Source organism: Nicotiana tabacum, chromosome 20, assembly GCF_000715075.1.
Source record: "Nicotiana tabacum cultivar K326 chromosome 20, ASM71507v2, whole genome shotgun sequence".
Lineage (NCBI taxonomy): Eukaryota > Viridiplantae > Streptophyta > Magnoliopsida > Solanales > Solanaceae > Nicotiana > Nicotiana tabacum.
Window position 1 is genome coordinate 19580310 of NC_134099.1, and position 15082 is coordinate 19595391.

Sequence of the window (15082 nt, forward strand, 5' to 3'; positions counted from 1 at the left end):
GAGATATGTGAAATGGGAGCGGGTTGCACGCCTGCAACGAGATATGTAAAATGGGATCGGGTTGCACGCCTGCAACGAGATATATGAAATGGGATTGGGTTGCACGCCTACAACGAGATATACAAAATGGGATTGGGTTGCACGCCTGCAACAAGATGTGAAATGAAAGTGAACTTTGCATTTGTTTTCCCTATCCTTGTTAGTAATTGGATTTTGGTTTCTTTATATTCTCTTGATATTCTGTTGTTATCTGTTATTCCCCGAACTATGTTTCCCCTGCCCAATTTTAACTGTAATTATCTGCTTTTATATTTACGTTGTATATGATTTAACTGCACATGTTTATTTGTTAGTCTGGTCTTAGCCTCGTCACTACTTCGCCGAGGTTAGGCTAGGCACTTACTAGCACATGGGGTCGGTTGCGCTGATACTACACTCTGCAGTCTTTTGTACAGTTCCCAATGTTGTAGATTTTGAATCGCAGTGAGGTTGCTGCCTTCAGTCCAACAGCTGACTCGAGGTAGTTCTGCAGGCGTCCGCGGGCCTTGGAATCACCTCCTATCTTTCCTTTATCTTGTTTCCTTTACTCATTTCAGAAACAATGTATATTTTATCTTTCTGACTTTGTATGTAGTATTCTTAGACCGTCTGTGAAGCTATGACACCAAATTTTGGGTTGAGTTATATTTGGACTTCCGCTGTTGTATTACGATTAATTATCAGATTTTGTCTTCCGCTCAATTATTATCGCTATTTGCATGATATCTATTCTTCATTAATATGGTTTAAAACTGGAAAAGGTTAAGTAATTAAAATAATTTGGCTTGCCTAGCTTTCACCAGTAGGTGCCATCACGGCTCTTGAGGGTGGGAAATCCGGATCGTGACAAATTGGTATCAGAGCTCTAGGTTACATGGGTCTCACAGTTCACAGACAAGCTTAGTAGAGTCTGAGGGATCGGTATGGAGACGTCTGTATTTATCCCCCAAAGGCTAGGGAGTTAGGAAAAATTTCACTTCTATTCTTCTCTGTCATGCAATTTTGTTCTCTCACTGCTAAATTGAAACCTCTACTCTTGTCCTTTCGCGAATGGCGAAGTCACGTACCGCTTCTTCAACCGAGCAGTAGCACAGACCGGTGATAGATCAGCTACGTTTTTAGAGGCTTTGTGGAGGTTGGATAGGTTTCACCAAGCTCTCCACTACCACTTTCAGCGGTGCATCTTCGAAAGATCCCCAAGATTATCTAGACAGCTGTCATGAGGTTCTCAGGAACATGGGGATAGTGGAGACCAATGGGGTCGATTTTGCTACTTTTTGCTTGTCTGGATCCGCCAAGACTTGGTGGAGAGATTATTGTTTGGCTAGACCATCCGGATCACCAGCTTTGACTTGGGAGCAGTTTACACAGCAATTTTTGGAGACGTTTCTTCCATTACTCAGAGAGAGACCTATCGGAGGCAGTTTGAGCATCTCTAACAGGATTCTATGACTGCTACTCAGTATGAGACTAGATTCATCGACTTGAGCAGTCATGCTCTTCTTATACTTACCACCAAGAGAGAGAGGGTGAGGAGGTTCATTGAGGGACTTATCCAGCCTATTCGACTTTAGATGGCCAAGGAGACTGGGAGTGAGATTACTTTCCAGGAGGCGGCCAATGCGGCCATGAGAGTTGAGATGGTTCTATCGTAGGGAGGTGGTCCCGGGATCTGACAAGAGGCCTCGTCATTTAGGCCAATTCAGTGGTACCTCGTCTGGAGGCAGTGATTTATATGGTAGAGGTCATCCTCCTTGGCCTTTTCAGTCTGTACTTTAGGTTTCTTACGGTGCTTCAGGTGGCCGTGGTTCTTATATGTAGTATTCTGATCAACAGACCTATAGTGCACCACCATCTCCTATCAGTGCACCGCCGCTTCAGAGTTTCCAGGGTCGTCAACCCCAACAGTCGAGGGCTTGTTTTACTTATGATGACATGAGGCACATTGCTAGATATTTCCCTTGAGCACCGGGCAATTCTCAGCAACAGGGTTCCCGTGCTATGGTTCAGGCACCAGGTGTTCCACAGCCCACCCAGCTAGCTAGAGGCAGAGGTAGAGGTACTAGAGGTGGAGCTCAGGCCACTAGAGGTGGAGGCCAGCCAGCAGCAGGCCATCCTAGAGATGTAGTTTAGGGTGGTGGGGTCCAGCCCCGATGTTATGCTCTTCCAGCCAGGCCCAAGGCTGAGGCTTCCGATGCAGTTATCATAGGTATTGTTCTGGTTTGTAGTAGAGATGCTTCGGTTTTATTTGATCCAGGATCTATATACTTCTATGTGTCGTCTTATTTTGCACCATATCTGGTCATGCCTAGTGATTCTTTGAGTGCTTCTGTTTATGTATCTATATTGGTGAGTGATTCTATTATGGTAGATCGAGTCCATCGTTCATGTATAGTTGTGATTGGGGGTCTTGAGACTCGTATAGATTTACTTCTTCTGGACATGGTCAATTTCGATGTCATATTGTGGATGGACTGGTTGTTACCTTATCACGCTATCTTGGACTGCCATGCCAAGACTGCGACCTTAGCCTTACTAGGGGCAGCCCAACATTGTTGGTGGCCTAAAGCAAAATGTCGATGAGAGGCCCTAATTTGTTAACAAAATAAATTTGTATATTTTTGTTTAAAATCTATTTTTTAACTTTTTTAGATGCAAAGATATTAATAATTTTCTTACAACGAATTATTCTAATAAGTTTTTTTAAAATGATAATATAGCTAACCTGATCCATTTAGATTCTCCTAATACATTATTGATCCTAATGCAAAATTATTGTAGGAATACAGTTTTATGAGGAATATAGGTATTTTTTTAAAAAAATCTTGTTATCTTATTGAGTATACGGATCAGAGTATTAACTTCTACTTGTAGTATTTCTTTAAACGTTATATAATATAAAATAAGTCTAAACTACCATATCAGACTAAGGTTAAGGCAATATTTTTTTAAGATTCTTATCAACTAGTGATATCAAATTTTACCCTAGAGTAGAGAGGCTATTTCCGATAGACCCTCGATTCCCTCCCTTCAAGAACTCCACACCTTGCTCTTGGGGTGGAGGGAGCTCACTACTAGAGCAACCCACTCTTGTAAAAATTAAAAGATATCTTTATACCCTTTAAATAAAAATCAAATTTTACCCGCTAAATAAAAATTCAAAGATATTTGTATACCCTTTAGATTATTAAAATCTCAACGATCAGCGCCAGTCAAAAATTAAAATTTTCTTTTCCTTTTTGTATTAAATTATTTACTTTTTAACATTAAGATACTCAATTTTTATATTGAAAAAATTAAAATTACTACCAAGGGAAAGTGGGCCCCCAAAATTTGGGGGCTCTAATCCATTACTTGTGCTGCCTTACCCTTGAGCCGGCTATGAGCCTTACCGGGTTTATCTCGTTTAGACTGGAGAGGGACTCCTGGTCATTCTACCCATAGTGTTGTCTCATATATGAAGGTTCGGCGTATGGTCGAGAAGGGGTGTTTGACCTATTTGGCATATGTTCGTGATTCTAGTGCCGAGGTTCCTTCTATTGATCTGTGCCTATTGTTCGTGAGTTCCCTGAGGTATTCCCTTCAGACCTGCCGGGTATGCCACTCGACAGGGATATTGACTTTTGCATTGATTTGGCTCCGGGCACTCAGCCCATTTCTATCCCGTCGTATCGTATGGCCCCGCCTGAGTTGAAAGAGTTGAAGGAGCAATGGCAAGACTTTCTTGAAAAAGGTTTCATTAGACCTAGTATTTCGCCTTGGGGTGCACCAGTGTTATTTATTAAGAAGAAGGTCAGATCGATGAGAATGTGTATTAATTACCAACAGTTGAACAAGGTTACAATCAATAATAAGTATCCATTGTCGAGGATTGTTGATTTGTTTGATCAGCTTCAGGGTGCCAGGGTATTTTCGAAGATTGACTTGAGATCTGGCTACCATCAGTTGAGTATTAGGGCATTCCATGTCCCTAAGACAGATTTCCGCACTCGGTACGGGCATTATGAGTTCTTGGTGATGTCATTCGGGTTGATAAATGCCCCAACAACTTTTATGGATTTGATGAACTGAGTGTTCAGGCCTTACTTGGATTTGTTTGTGATAGTCTTCATTGACGATATTTTGAACTATACCCGTAGCCGGGAGGAGCACGAGCAGCATTTTAGAGTGGTTCTTCAGACTTTGATGGATAGTCAGTTGTATGCTAAGTTTTTAAAGTGCGAGTTCTGGTTGATTTCAGTTGCATTCTTGGGTCATGTCGTATCGGTAGAGGGTATTCAGGTTGATCCGAAGAAGATCGAGGCAGTCAAGAACTGGCCTAGACCAGCATCAGCTACAGAGATCCAGAGTTTCATGGGATTGGCAGGCTACTATCGTCAGTTTATGGATGGGTTTTCATCTATTGCAGCTTTGATGACTAGGTTGACCTAGAAGGGTGCCGAGTCGAAGCCCGACTCGGAAACTAAGCCTAAACAGCCGGGCCAAGCACGGAGGCCCCAACACTTGCTCGTGCCAAGTGTAAGCACGTGATTTTTGCCCTATGAAAGAATTACTCCCAAAAAATTCAAAATAAAATGATTTTTTCTTGGTGTGCAATTTTTTGAATTTTTGTGGTATTTTTGTGTAATTATTTGTATATTTGTCTGTGCATGTTTATTTGTTAAATTATTAAAAATACAGAAATATGTCGCATTTTGCATGTAGGATTTAATTATACAATTGTTAGTAATTAAGTTTGTTTTACAAAAATTGAAAAATTACAAGGCATCTTTTGCATTTTTAGCATTTAATGTCCAAATATACAATTTTATGCTTAATTATTACTTAATTATGCGTTAATTGTTATTGGGAGTTAATTTGTGCTTTTATAACTTAATTTAGTTCTTAATAATAATTTAAGTATTTTTATAATTTAGTTTTAGAAAAATAAAAGAAGAAAAGAGAGCAAAAATACAAAGAAAATCGGAATTAGGCCTCTTCTTCAATTTCAAGCCACAGGCCCACCCCATGACCCGGTCCATTTCAAACCGGGTCGACCCGGTCCATAACCCAAGAGACCCAACACCCCCTATCTTGCATTTGAAAAAAAAAAAAAAAACCCTAAAAACCTAGACTAACCATCCGCCCCCCCTTTTCTTCTTCTTCTCTTTTTCTCCTTCTTCTCCAAAGCTCCCCAACAATGGCTGCCCTCCTTCTCCTTCTCCAACACATATAGTACACACTCACATACGCACAACTCCTTCATCTTCTTTCTTCAATAAAAAAAACGCAGCCAACTTTCCGTCGAACCCCACGTCGCCATAACCAACCAAACGACCACTCAGTTCACGTCCAAACGAACCCCATTGGACTGCTGCTGCGTTTTCTTTTCCTCCGCCACTGCTGCTGCTGCGTTTTGTTCTTCACCACTGCTGCTCGATGCATCTGCTCCTTCCAGCTCAAAACCACCATCCATGACAGCCCTCACATCGAACATGCTCAGCAGTAGCAGCTGCTACTGCCTTCACCATTGCTGCTCGTAGTTGCTTCTTATCCTGCTGCTGCGTCTTCTTCTTCTCCAACACTGCTGTTGTTGTGTTCTTCATCCTTCATGTTGCTGTTGCTCCGTCGAGCTCCACCAGCAGTGTCACCACTGCATCACGGCTGCCATGGCTACATCTTCTTCGTCGCGTCGCGGATGCTTGCCCATCGCCGCCATGGCAGCTCCTTCACGGGTTGCTGTTGCGTTCTTCTTCTCCATGCTGCTGCTCGTGCTGCTACTGGTTCAGCAGCATGGCAGCAACGTGTTGCTACTGCTTCAGAACCCCACGTCGCCAAACACCCCTCCGTCGAGCTTCGTCTATTGTTTAAGTTTCCGGGCAGATTCGAGTCGATTTTGGTGCGATAATCATTTCCGAGCAGATTTGTTTTGTTCAAGTTCATCATCGTTCCGATCCGGTTAGTTGTTTTAAGTTTCGTTCCCATCCGTAATTTGTTTGATATTTTTCGGATATGAAATCATTAAATGTTTGATTCTTGTTCTTGATTTTTATTTAGTTGTTTTGTTTTTCTTGTTTGTTTTTGTAGAAATTGTTAGTTTGATTAATTATATTGTTGATAGATTTAAGTTGAAGATTCAATTAAATTATTTTTCAGTTTGTTTTATTAATTTTAAGAGGATTTAGTTTTAATATAGAAAAGTGTTAGCTTAAATCGTTTGAATCCATTGTTTGTTGTTAATATAGATTTAATTCGTATTCATTTTTTTGAAGTTCGTTTTTAATTCAGTGATTTAATGTGAAGTTATGTTTTGGTTTTTAAATTTTGGATCATATATCTTTGTTATAATTTTGTTGGATTTAATTTAAAAAGATTAATTGATTATTTGAAGATTAGTAATTTGAATATGTTTATTTGTTTTGTTTAAGTTTAATTCAAAGTTGAATAAAGCTTGTTTGTTATTGTTGTTGAATCTTTTCATTTATGTTCATACTTTGTTTGATTGATATTGAATCCGAAATTAGTATAAGTTTGATCTTCTTGTTTGTTGATTATCATTTTTGATTATTTCTTCAGTTTGCTTCATGATTTTGTTTAGCTTTAATATAGAAATTGTTGGTTGTAAAGTTGTTAGATTTTAAGTTCAAATGATTATTGAATTTAGAAATCTGAATATATTTGTTTGTTGTTATTGTTGTTGAATCTGAAAGTAGGTTTGTTTTTTGTTAAAGATTTTGTTCAATCAAGATAATTTTAGTTGTTTCTTTGTTGTTCATCATTTAGTTTGATTTTGTTGTTGAACATTGTTAGAAATTGATCATATTGGCTATATTTTGGTTAAGATTGATTAGGTGAATTGGTTATAGCTGATGGGGGTAGTTTGGTAATTTGCAGTACGTTCAGGGGTAAATGGTAATTGCAATAGGGTCGGAAGGGTAATTTGGGAATTGAACATTTTGAATAATTCTTTATGTTAAGCATGGGGACAAAATGTAATGGGGTGTGGGTGATATAATTGTTTAATATAAATGGGGGACAAGACAAATTGTAGTGGAGGGGAATATGGTAATTGTTTATGTTAGGCATGGGGGACAAGATGTAATGGGGTGAAGTTGATATATTTGTTTAATGTAGTGGAGGATGAGTGGAAAGATAGTGGGTTTGGTAGGAGAAAGTGATGGTTTTATTAATGGATTAAAGAGTTTGGGATGAGGAATAAATAGAGAAACGGGGATCAGATAAGTGGGGGGAGAAGAGAGAAGAAAATTTTAAGAGAGAGGAAATTCCGAAAAATACTAAGACTTTAGAAAATAAAAAGAAAAACATTCTGGAAATTCAAAAGAAGAATAGTATACACCTGATATACAATCCAAATATTCTGATATACGGATTCAGAAATTAAGGGTTAAACACTAACTAGTCTTTCAAAATCTGAAAAGATTCTCTTTGCTTCTGTCCGTTGATTGTTGTTGGTGTTTCTGGATTTTTGTCTTGATTTTAAAATCTGTCACTAAGTTTCTCGTTGCTGGTTGTTACTGGTTGCTGGGGTTGCTTTTGTTGTATGCTACTGAGTTTTTGCTGATCTCACTTTTCTTTTGCTTCCAATATCAGGTACACAACTGACACGCTGATTATTGTAAACTGAAACAGGAAGCTTGAATACGAAAAATGAAGAATTGAAGTTCTAAATTTATTTTAAATTATATTCTGAATTTTATTTGTATATATAAATTATTTAGCTTACAAAAATCAGAATCATGTAGCTATTTAATATATATATATATAGTGGAACATCTGACGATAGCTTAACGGATGAACTATCTATATATATTGCCTAAAAAATAAATTAATGGTGTAGTAACTCCGTCTAAGTTAAAAATCAAACGAATAGACCATTTCGGAACTTGTAAGAATATTGTTTAGTTAAATAATATTGGTTAATTCCAGCATGTAATTGGTTTCGGATTAAAATTAGATTGCTAAGTTTTTTTTTTAATTTGACAAACTGAGAACATGTCTAGTATAATGTAACTAGTTAGTAATACGTGAATAAGACGGCCCAGGTTTAGTTTTATGCCATACACATTGGGCTTGGGCCCGCATTGGCAACGGACCGCCCTGCTTACATCATTTTTAGAATTTATGAATCATATCCGAAACTCAACTATAACAACTCAAGCATGTAAATAAATTAAGATCTTTTTTTCTTTCATTTTGTAGAAACAATTTTAATAGAAAAATGTAGGCACTTTATGATTATCCTGTTAAAATAAATGAGATGAGCCTCGCCCAATAAAATGCACAAATTGTGGGGCCCTCGATAAATGTTTAATTAAAATTATTTAGACTTCGGGATGAGCCGTTTAGCAAAATTCCACGGCCTTACCCAGAAATAATAATACGATAATTGCTTCAGGTGCGCATTTTAATAATCTTACCTTCTTAAATTCGGGTGCGCATTTATGTGACCCAAATCCAAATCTCAACGGAGTCGGAATGTATTAACAACCACGGGCGCATTGATTGTGACGTGGTTCGAAATGCATTTTCACGACGTTGTAATTCCATAAAAAATAAATAATAATAAAAGCGGTTTAAATCTAATAAAAGCACACAAGTTATAACATGTATTTAAAATCAGATATTTAGCCATTATAACAATTTAAGCGACCGTGCTAGAACCACGGGATCCGGGGGTGCCTAACACCTTCCCTCGGGTCAACAGAATTCCTTACTTAGAATTTCTGGTTCGCAGACTTCATTTGGAAAGTCGAACATTTTCCTCGAATTGGGATTCAAGATAAACCGGTGACTTGGGACACCAAAAGCCAAACCTTTCCCAAGTGGCGACTCTGAATTAAATAAATAATCCCATTTCGAATATTGTCACTTAAATTGGAAAAAACTCCCTCGCGCATTTTACCCTTCGGGGCGGGCGCGCAAAAAGGAGGTGTGACAGGTTCAGGGCCTTATACAGTTTATTGTGATGCATCTCGTATTGGACTTGGTGCAGTGTTGATGCAGGATAGCAAGGTCATTGCCTATGCTTCGCGGCAGTTGAAGATTCATGAGAAGAACTATCTGATTCATGATTTGGAGTTAGCAGCCATTGTGCACGCATTGAAGATTTGGAGACATTATCTATATGGCGTGGAATGTGAGGTATTCATGGATCACAAGAGTCTGCAGTATTTGTTCGAGCAAAAGGAGTTGAATTTGAGGCAAAGAAGGTGGTTGGAGTTGTTGAAGGACTATGATATCACCATCTTATATCATCCGGGAAAGGCCAATGTGGTGGCCGATGCTTTGAGTAGGAAGTCAGCCAGTATGGGCAGTTTTGCTTATACTCCGGTCGGTGAGAGACCGCTTGCTTTGGATGTTCAGGCTTGGGCCAATCAGTTCATGAGGTTGGATGTTTCTAAGCCCAGTCGTGTGTTAGCTTGCACAATCGCTCGTTCCTCTTTATTGTAGAGTGTATCCGAGATTTGCAGTATCCCCATTTGTGTGTCCTTAGAGACACGGTGCAGCACGGAGGTGCCAAGCAGGTTACCTTTGGTGATGATGGAGTTTTAAGATTGCAGGGTCGAGTTTGTGTGCCTAAGGTGGATGGGTTTTAGGAGTTGATTTTAGAGGAGGCCCATAGTTCCCAGTACTCTATTCATCCGGGCGTCGTGAAGATGTATCAGGATTTGCGGCAGCACTATTGGTGGAGAAGAATGAAGAAGGACATTGTTTCATATGTGGCTAGGTGTTTGAACTGTCGGTAGGTTAAGTACGAACATTAGAGGCCGGGTGGTTTGTTTCAGAGGATTGAGCTTCCCGAGTGGAAGTGGGAGCGGATCACTACGGACTTCGTTGTTGGACTCCCACGGACTCAAAGGAAGTTCGACGCAGTGTGGGTTATTGTTGGTAGGCTGACCAAGTTAGCACATTTCATTCCTGTGGCAGTCTCCTACTCTTCCAAGAGGTTAGCTGAGATCTATATCCAGGAGATTGTTCGTCTCCATGGTGTGCCCCAGTCTATCATTTTAGACCGAGGTATGCAATTTACCTCATATTTCTGGAGAGAAGTATAGTGAGAGTTGGGCACACGGGTTAAGTTGAGCACAGCGTTTCATCCTCAGACGGACGGGCAGTTCGAGCGGATCATTCAGATTTTGGAGGATATGCTCTGAGCTTGTGTCATTGACTTTGGAGGCTCGTGGGATCAGTTTTTGCCTTTAGCAGAGTTTGCCTACAACAACAGCTATCATTCAAGTATCCAGATGACTCCTTATGAGGCTTTGTATGGTAGGCGATGTCGTTCGCCAGTTGGATGGTTTGAGCCGGGAAAGGCTCAGTTGTTAGGTATGGATCTAGTACAGGACGCCTTGGACAAGGTCAGGATCATTTAGGATAGGCTTCGTACAGCTCAGTCCAGGCAAAAGAGTTATGCCGACTGCAAGGTTTGTGATTTGGCTTTCATGGTCGGTGAGCGGGTATTGCTTTGAGTGTCGCCTATGAAGGGCGTGATGAGATTTGGAAAGAAAGGCAAGCTTACCCCTAGGTTCATTAGCCCATTTGAGATTCTTGATCGAGTGGGAGAGGTGGCTTACAGACTTGCGTTGCCGCCGAGCTTATCAGCCGTGCATTCAGTGTTTCATGTGTCCATGCTTCGGAAATATCACGGCGATCCATCCCACGTGTTAGATTTCAGCATTGTCCAGTTGGAAAAGGACTTGTCTTATGAGGAGGAGCCGGTAGCTATTCTAGACCGGCATGTTCGTCAGTTGAGATCGAAGAGTTTTCCTTCTGTTCGTGTTCAGTGGAGAGGACAGCCTGCTGAGGCATCGACCTGGGAGTCCGAGTCCGATATGTGGAGCCGTTATCCCTATCTTTTTGCCGACTCATGTACTTCCTTCTTATGTCCGTTCGAGGACGAACGGTTGTTTTAGAGGTGGAGAATGTGATGACCACTTATTTTAAAAGTAAATTCTGCGTTCCGAGGCCTTAAAAACCTCTTTCAGCATCACTTCGATTTCTGTGGGTAGTCCGGGCGCGTAGCAGGAAAGTCATAATGTGAAAATCTGTGAAAATGATAAATTTTGACTTTAAAATGAGTTTGAATTGACTTCGATCAACATTTTGGGTAAACGGACTTGGATCCGTGATTTGACGGTCCCGGAGGGTCCATAGGAAAATATGGGACTTGGACGTATGCCCGGAATCGAATTCCGAGGTCACAAGCCTTCAGTCCAACGGGCGACCCGCACATGGGGTCGGTTGTGCTGATACTACACTCTGCACTCTTTTGTGCAGATCCCAGTGTTGTAGATTTCGGACCGCAGTGAGATTGTTGCCTTCAGTCCAACAAGCGACCCGAGGTAATCCTGCATGCATCCGCGGGCCTTGGCGTCACCTCCTATCTTTCCTTTATCCTGTTTCCTTTACTCAATTCAGAAACAGTGTATATTTTACCTTTCTGACTTTGTATGTAGTATTCTTAAACCGTCTGTGAAGCTGTGACACCAAATTCTGGGTAGAGTTGTATTTGGACTTCCGCAGTTGTATTACGATTAATTATCAGATTTTGTCTTCCGCTCAATTATTATCGCTATTTGCATGATATCTATTCTTCACTGATATGGTTTAAAACTGAAAAAAGTTAAGTAATTAAAATAATTTGGCTTGCCTAGCTTTCACAGTAGGCGTCATCACGGCTCTCGAGGATGAAAAATCCGGGTCGTGATAGATATTCAATGAACTCCTCATGTAATACAAATGAATAAATCAAACAAATATCTAAAGTATAAATAAACAACGAGCAATAAATTAAAACCAATCTTGAGTCAATCTGTTTCACATAATATATATCTCGGAAATTGATATGATAGCTTATAATTTTATCTTTTCTATTATGGAATATGAATATCACGAGGATCAAAATTGAAATTAGATAATAATATAGGAACGAAAACTGCTATTTTTCCTTCGGATTATTTTTGCAGAAAGTGCAAGTGCTGTCAATTAGAATATTCTACTTTCCTTAGATATCGAATGTATAGAAAGTCTGCTACGGGAATAAACTAAAGTCAAATAAAATGTTCTATTTTATTAGGCGTGTTTAGTTTAATTTCCAAATCCAGCTAAAACCTGTAACACTGGTATTTAAATTTTTAGGATAATATGATAAGTGGACTTATAGTGGTAAATAAACCCCTTTGATGTAAGCCTTCAAAGAATTTGAAAATGCAAGTAAATCTTTTACCACCTTGCATGTCAATCCTTTTAAATATTTAAGCCGCATTCAGTAGGGGTGCAGGTAGTATAGTATAGCTATGGGTTCGAACGAATACATTAGTTTTTGCTTAAATTTTGTATTTGTATTAAAAATATTAAAAATATAAAATGTTAATTGCTAATCAAGTAACTAAAACGAGTTAGGATTCAATGATAAAATTAGAACTCATAACCTTCAAATCCTGACTCCGCCTTGACAATCATGTAGAATATTTCACTTTTGTAAAAGTTGTTTTGAACCTCATTTCATTTGGATGCTTTAGAAAGGAATTCTAATCTCCAAAGAGAAGTACATAAGTTTGGATCCTCCCGCTTCAAAAAAATCCTCTTTTAGTTTTTACTGGAATTTTGTTTAATTTTTGTTCAATCGTGCATGTATTAGTATAGATAATGTAGTAATCATATCTATGAATGTTTGAACAAAGCAAGTGGTCATACAATAAAATTTAAATTTAGTAGCTAAAATGTTGGGATTACCGGGTCTTTTGGACTAAATATATGAAATATCTATTATCCTAATCATGATTAAAACCTAGCTTAATTAATTATCTCAGAATATTAATTTAAAATGGAACATGTGTCTCCTAGCTAATTAATTAGTACAATCCAACTTAACTTGTTTGCATGATTGTTATAGATCGCTTCATAACCTATCGTATTGCATTATATTATATTATATCGTTTGATGAATATAATGTTTAGATAGAATGTATCGTTTGACGTCGTTTGATCATGATATCAAGCACTAGCAATATGAAGAATAAAATTGCAATATTATTAAAAATTATTATGATACAGGGTAGAATTACTATATAAAAAAAGTCGGATAAAGAATAAAATAAATTATAGAATAACAATGAAGGGCGGGATAAGAGAAAAAGACAAGATAACGATGCAATCACACCAAATCGCTCGTTGCATAAAGTGTGTCACTTTCCATCGTTGCGTAACAACAAATTTAACAAGACGATACAATAAAATTTAAGTAACAATCAAAATAAATATTGTATCTAAAGTAACAATAGAATACAATAGGTAACTACCATCCAAACAAGCTCAGGGAAATTGAGACAATGAGAAACGGAGAGAAGCACGTTGATCATATATATGTACAATATCAGTTTTGGCACTATCTTTACATATTAATTATATTATTTGTACTAAAGATGGTTCAAATAACACAGGATTACACATGCTGCATCAAAATAATTCACATTAATTGCTTTAATGAGATCAACAACAAAACTACGTTTACAAATTTGTTATCCCAAAATAGAAACGCCAGCTACCATATGTTCAGTGTCCCACTTAGTTCTTTTACATGACAGAGAAATTATAGCTAGCTAGCTTCCAACATATATATTTGAGATTATTCCAGTTTCAAGGAGGTCCCTCTAACACAGAGGAAGAGAGTAATTAGGAGCTTCTGTAATTCGACGTTGTGCATTCTCTGCTGGAAAATTAGCATATCTTGATCTGAAGTTATCACTTGAAGGCAAATGAAAGCACGTTGAAAACAAATGCTGCTTACAAACCCAGCTTTCGCAATGACTAAAAGGGTTAATAATAACCTTATTATTACTGATCAGCCCATGATCTTCTGGATGATATTTACCGGACGTGGCATTCTTAATGAATGGATGATTAAGCAGCATATCTGCAGTCCATCTCCAATTATGATCTTTTTCAAAACACTTGACCAGAAAGTCCTTGCATATATTAGAAACGTTACTCGGAATCACAGGTTCTTCATGTGTAATCTTAAAGTCCAAATCATCAACACTTTCATGACACGACCATAACCGTCTCCCTGTGATAATCTCTACAACTATGCAACCAAGTGCCCAAATATCAACGGCTTTACCATGAATCCCCCGAGCTACAGATTCTGGCGAAGCATAAAGTAGAGTCCCTATATGATGACGACACTTCTTCGAGCCTCTATCCCAATACGTATGTGTTTCGTTCTCTACTGTTCTCAACGACAACCCAAAATCAGCCAACTTCAGGCGCACATCCACAATACTACCATATTCGTCATCAATAGTAGGAAAAACAAGTATATTACTCGGTTTCAGATCGCAGTGAATGAAACCCTTACGATGAACATGAGAAATCCCAGTCAAAAGCTGAAAAGCATAGTATGCAACCTCTGATTCTTCAACCATCGTCTTACACTTAGAGTAGATATTAATCAAATCATGCAAAGTGCCACCAACGGCATATTCGAGCAAGAGGTTATAAGTATGTTTACCGTTTTCGACACTTACATCTTCTCCAAAGCACTGAACTACGTATGGCGACTCTTTCAGCGCGTCCAATATTCCTCCTTCCATTGATAGCGATGACGAATCCTTCACTTCTGCGGATTTCACTGCAACAAAAGTAGACGAACCATCTTTTGGTGTGGCAAGAAACACAGTTCCATAAGAACCAGCACCCAACGCTTTCAGCTTTTTCCAATACATTCTTGATTCTTTGATAACTTTTCCTTCTCTGTCTATTTTCACCCTAGCTATATAAACCTATTCTTTAACCCTAACAATGAGAATACATCAAGGAGGAATGCAAGCTTTAATTCTTTGAGTAACTTCTTTCTGATCTTTAGTACGTAACCCTAACACTATTAATAAAAGTAGACGACAACTTCTCTAGCTACTTAATATGATCATTAGAGACGTTCTTACTTATATATATAATGCATGCCCTAAAATAATTCAGAATCCTATTTATATATGGATTATGCCTTCATTTTAGTTTGTTTCCATAATGGATTAATTATTCG

The 15082-nt window shown here is 38.6% G+C and overlaps 1 protein-coding gene across 1 annotated transcript; it reads right to left on the reverse strand.

The window, feature by feature from the left end:
• Nucleotides 1-13691: 13691 nt before the first annotated feature.
• Nucleotides 13692-14765, reverse strand: LOC107788828 (mitogen-activated protein kinase kinase kinase 20-like). The gene has a single exon (XM_016610557.2). The coding sequence runs from the start codon at nt 14763-14765 to the stop codon at nt 13692-13694; it is 1074 nt and encodes a 357-aa protein (XP_016466043.2).
• Between the last annotated feature and the right edge of the window lie 317 nt (nt 14766-15082).

Bases quoted from the DNA above. Each gene is read 5' to 3' on its own strand.
- LOC107788828 (XM_016610557.2), bottom strand. From the start codon at position 14,765: ATGTATTGGAAAAAGCTGAAAGCGTTGGGTGCTGGTTCTTATGGAACT.